At 37.3% G+C, this 5,181-nt stretch overlaps 1 protein-coding gene across 2 annotated transcripts in view; it reads left to right on the top strand.

Moving 5' to 3' along the window:
• The window catches only part of LOC106477197 (spidroin-1-like), a 7,672-nt gene extending 3,170 nt beyond the window's left edge, over positions 1-4,502 (top strand). The window contains exons 2-3 of one of the 2 annotated variants that reach the window (XM_022380850.1): positions 224-1,290; positions 2,949-4,502. In XM_022380850.1, coding sequence (XP_022236558.1) covers positions 230-1,290; positions 2,949-3,054 — 1,167 coding nt within the window. In that variant the 5' untranslated portion in view covers positions 224-229 and the 3' untranslated portion in view covers positions 3,055-4,502. Of the gene's footprint in view, positions 1-199; positions 1,291-2,948 lie in introns of those variants that run through there. The other variant, XM_013937789.2, reaches the window with a different exon arrangement.
• The last annotated feature ends 679 nt before the right edge of the window (positions 4,503-5,181 follow it).

Raw genomic sequence — 5,181 nt, 5'->3', positions numbered from 1 at the left:
ACTAAAATATACGTCACTGAAAGTAAAGAAACAAACGTATGAAATGGTTGTATTCTTTCATCTGTGTGTGTGGGTTATAATTGTGACAGTCAACGAAGGACGCTGCTGTCTGATTACCCCCTCTTAAGAACGTTTACGTGCATTTAATTGGCTCAGTAAAAATATTTAGAATTTTGGATGTTTTTTTTTAAATTGATTCTCTGTTATAACCATTATGTTACAGGAAATCATGCCACCAGCTACACTAGTGATCGTCAGTGTGTGTGCCTTAGTCTGCGCATGTTCCAAAGCTGACAGTTCTGTGGTGAAACGGGAAGATAATCAAAGTAATGCCAGTTCGACCCGACGACAAGTTAGCTCTAGTAATCCATCCAAGGGTAACCTGTACTATTACTACTATCCCGTCCAGGAGAAGAAGAGACAGTCTGTAGGAGATTACGAAACTTCTGCCTCCAATTATAACCCTGTCAGTGCTCCTTACGACTCCAATTTAGGAGAGAACCTTGGAGCTTCTTCGGTATACCAGGGAGCAGCAAGTAACCAAAATGCCGCGTTATATGGAGGTCAGGGCGCGGGATTTGGTGGTGTAAACGGCTTCACAGGCGGTGATTTCGGAGGTGTCGGCGCTGCCAGCGATATAAGCCAGGTTAACCCTGGGGGTTACGGTGGCTTAGCAGCGCCGACTGGAGGCTATGGAGTTAACAGTGTTCCAGCTCAAACAGCCGCAGGAGTCTACGGACTCGGAACACCGAGCGGAATTAGTCAGTTGACTGCTGCAGGCTATGGCGGCGGCGGTCTGGGGGTTGCAGGAGGTCCGGGTTTAAATCAGTTTGTGCCAGGAGGTTACGGGACTGGTTTTACACAGGCAGGTGGTTATGGAGGCAACGGAGCAGGTAGTGGATATGGCCAGTTCGGGGTTCCAGGAGGATTCGGTGGTTATGGACAAGGCAATTACGGTGGACATGGTGACCTACGGCCTTCTGCTAGCTCCGCTATAGGATCATTTAGTGCAGAACCCCAATCAGCTCTTGGCTGGGGCTCATTGATAATGCCCATATTAGCTCTGGCTGGTCTAGGACTCCTTTTGCCTTCGGTATCATCATCTCTTACCAGTAGCAGCCGTCGAAAACGTGATACACAAGAGAAAATGGACGTTTTCAGTGGATACCGCAATAAACTGGAGAAATACTACGCCATCTATCGGTCAGCAGTGGAAAACGAGCAATGTCTTAATCGAGTTATTTGTGAACTGGGTAACTCAATGAGTAATGACAAAATTGAAATAATTAGGTAAGAATTTTATGTTTCTGAATTTCATGATAAAATAGTTAATAAATTTGTAAAATCAAACTTCAAAGTCCCTGCATTAACAAGGAAACTAAACTATCTAAAACCGGATCTTAGAATTGTAAAGCATATCCGTTTTTAAACCGGAAGTTGTGTTATAAACATTGTTTGCAAGGGTTAACAATTTTAATAAGATTCTCAGACTATATTTGATTACATTGGTAGTTTATAACAATTGCGTAAGTATGAAAGTATGGAACCATTAAAGCAAACTGTGTATATCAAAGTGAGGATAATTAGTGACCAATTATTTTTTTAAGTAGCTAAGTTTTATTCTAGGTAACTTATAATAATTTAGCTGCAATGCCAGTTAATTATTGAGGATTTGTTTGTTTAATTGTTAAACACAGAGTTATACAATTTACTCTATGTAAGGTGTCCGCGACAGGTATCGAACTCCGCATTTTATTGTTATAAGCCCTTAAGCTAACCGCTTGGCCACCTGGGGAGAACTATTACTGATAAAAGATACATTTTGTGAAAGCAGGAGTTTTGGGGAAAATAGTTCCCAACTCAAGTGATAGTATTTTGTGTTCATATCTAAATAATTAGTTGCTATTAGCTTTTACCCACCAAATTAGAAGTATGAAATACAAACAGATAAATTTTCTACTACTTCTATATATGATACTAGTTAAATACATTATACTTTTAATATTCTGTAAGTTACTTCGTTAATATTATACAGGCTTGGAATCTTTATTTAATGCGGATTTATATCACTAGATGGAAGCGTAACTACATCGAAAACTTTCTGCGTCAGTATGGCTAAGCGGTAGAATTCGGAGTTTGCCCTGTTATCGTCAAGAATTAGAGGGCGCGTTTTGAGGCAGTGAATAAAGAGTTGATTAAAAGGTGTGAAAAAGTATATATTTGACCAAATAGCTAAAGGTTTCTCACTAGTTAGTTACGTTTCAGCATTTACAAAGAAATCAGTGGATTTTATTTTATTTAAAAAGAGCACGAATTATAAGCCACACGAAAAAACGTTTTTTTTTCAAAGTTGGTTAAAACGTGATGTTTTTCTTTGTGGCCTGTTAGTTAGGACACTCAACTCGCAATTTGCAGGTCGCAAGTTCGAATCCCGTCACCTAACATGCTCTTTCAGCCGTAGGGGTGTTATAATGTAACGGTGAATCCCACTTTTCGTTGATAAACAAGTAGCCCAAGAGTTGGCGGTGGGGGGTAAATTCCCTCACTTTAAAATTTGAGACAGCTAGCGCAGATAACATTTTAGTATCTCTGCGCGAAATTCATCAAACAATCAAACACTTATTTCATTTCAAAATTAGGGACGACTAGTGCAGCTAGCCTTTGCGTAAAACTAAATAAAAAATGAAATATTTATATGAGCTAACTTACCCGCAGGATGACCTTCGAGGTTACATGATTTTAAACTGAATGGACTCTATTAACCACAGCTCAGCACGCTAATCATTAGGCCAACCTGTGAACAAATTTAATATTAATTTTCACTCGTGTTAAAGAACGTAATGTTTAACGATAAAGCATTAAGCCTAGATATTTTTATCTTTTGATGTTGTTGTAAGTTTATCAGATTTTACAGAAATATCATCTATATATATATATTTTTTTTGTAGTAATTTAGAAAAATTCATGCCTGAGAAGATAAAGAACAAAATGGAAATTTTCGTGACTGGTGCTTCGTCAACAAAAGTGAACAAATGTTACAAGTACAAATGTTAAGTTGGGTTTACAATCAGACTCGTTTAAGATGGGGACTCGTTACGACAGTGACATCAATCTGTAAAACGATTTCCGAAAAAGCATCCTCCGGTGATTGAATTCAGAAAACAGCTGGGACGCCAGAAGTGGTTTGCAACAGACAAAACAATTAAATCACTGTCTAGCACGTTTTTAGTCGTCGCGCCACCTGTTGGACAGTTCAAGTACAACACTGACATGGTAACAGGGTTGTTCACCTCGATTGTTACTCTCATTAACAATATTTTTCTTTTAGATTTTCTTTGGTTAATGTAGAATACTCAACTAGAGAATATCCTGTATATACTGATTATATTTCTAGCACATATGCACGTATTATTTTAAAAAATTACAACAAGAACGAAACAATGGCTCGTTCCAGTTTTTGAATGATATTTATCTAATTAACAATCTCGGTTTTTATTCGTGAATTAAATGATGTTCAACTTTAGTCCCTACAGTCACATGATTTATTATAGGAAGCATATTTGAAGGTTTTATTCGAACCGCGTTATTAATTTAATAGAACGAGAACTATGTAAGACAAACAACCGCGGTTTGCGGTATAACGGAGGCCGAATTGTGTCTTTGACTAGTGGCTCCGTTAATACATCTCGAGCACAGCAGCAAGTCTGAAGGCTTATAACGCTATAAACCGGGTTTTGCTACCCTTAGTGGGCACTGTACAGATAGCTCATGGTGTAGTTTTGCTTATTTACTAATAAACATTTCGACATGGGTAAAGTTCGTGGCACGTGTAATCGATCACCACCCACGTGCGTGTGAACATCTTCGGAGTAGACGTCGCAGTTGAGTTGGTTATTGGGACACGCAATGTCTGAAAGACAAAGACCTACAACTAAACCAACAGTCTTACTTATGTTCTATTAAATTAAGATATCGGCTCAGTAACTTATGTATTATTACTTTTTTATCGTATGGTTTAAAGTATAAAGACAATAGTAATCAAATTAGAATAAATATAAACGTTTAAGAACTCGGATTTTAAACAATGTAAAATGAGAGCGAATGAATTTGGTTCGATTCCCGCGTTGGAAAAATGACAGATAGGCTATTGTGCACTTTTGACCTTAACTAAGTGACCAAACTGTCTTGAATATCCTGATAAGATACCCCCCCCCCCCGTGGCTTGGCGGTAAGTCCTACAATTCGAGTTAACATACCTGCTATGGACAGAGGACAAAACGTTTTTTATTATTATTTGGGTTATCTAATAATATAGTGCATGGCCGGTCCATGTTAATTTACAGGTTAATTCGTAAGCATGGTATGCAACATTTCATACGTTTGTTTCTTTACTTTCAGTGACGTATATTTTAGTATACAACCATTTCATACGTTTGTGTCTTTACTTTCAGTGACGTATATTTTAGTATACAACCATTTCATTTACTTTCAATGACGTATATTTTAGTGCAATATGTCAGTTAGCATACTGAGTTGCCCTATGAAGGTCCAAGGGATCCTGTCGCAACCCTATGAAGGTCCAAGGGATCCTGTCTTAGAACGAATAACGACTACCCTAATAACTAGAAGTAATAACGACTACCCTAATAACTAGAACTAATAACGACTACCCTAATAACTAGAAGTAATAACGACTATTCTGATAACTAGAAGTGATGACGACTATCCTGATAACTAGAACTAATAATGAATATCCTAATAACTAGAACTAATAACGAATATCCTGATAACTAGAACTAATAACGAATATCCTGATAACTAGACTAATGACGACTATCCTAATGTGGATAAACTAACATAATCACATAACAACTAGTACATTTTTGAGTTTATTAAGTAGTTGTGAACAAGATGCTGGTTTGAAAACAACTGGTCTTGGGTTAATTAATGTATTCTATTCATACCCTTTTCTTTATTAGGATAGTCGTTTAATAACGACTACCCTAATAACTAGAACTAATCTTCTAGTTATTAGGGTAGTCGTTATTACTACTAGTTATTAGGGTAGTCGTTATTACTACTAGTTATTGGGGTAGTCGTTATTAGTTCTAGTTATTAGGGTAGTCGTTATTAGTTCTAGTTATTAGGGTAGTCGTTATTAGTTCTAGTTATTAGGGTAGT

The sequence above is a fragment of the Limulus polyphemus genome, unplaced genomic scaffold, assembly GCF_000517525.1.
Source record: "Limulus polyphemus unplaced genomic scaffold, Limulus_polyphemus-2.1.2 Scaffold13310, whole genome shotgun sequence".
Classification (NCBI taxonomy): domain Eukaryota; kingdom Metazoa; phylum Arthropoda; class Merostomata; order Xiphosura; family Limulidae; genus Limulus; species Limulus polyphemus.
This window is presented reverse-complemented; position numbering and strand designations above follow the sequence as displayed.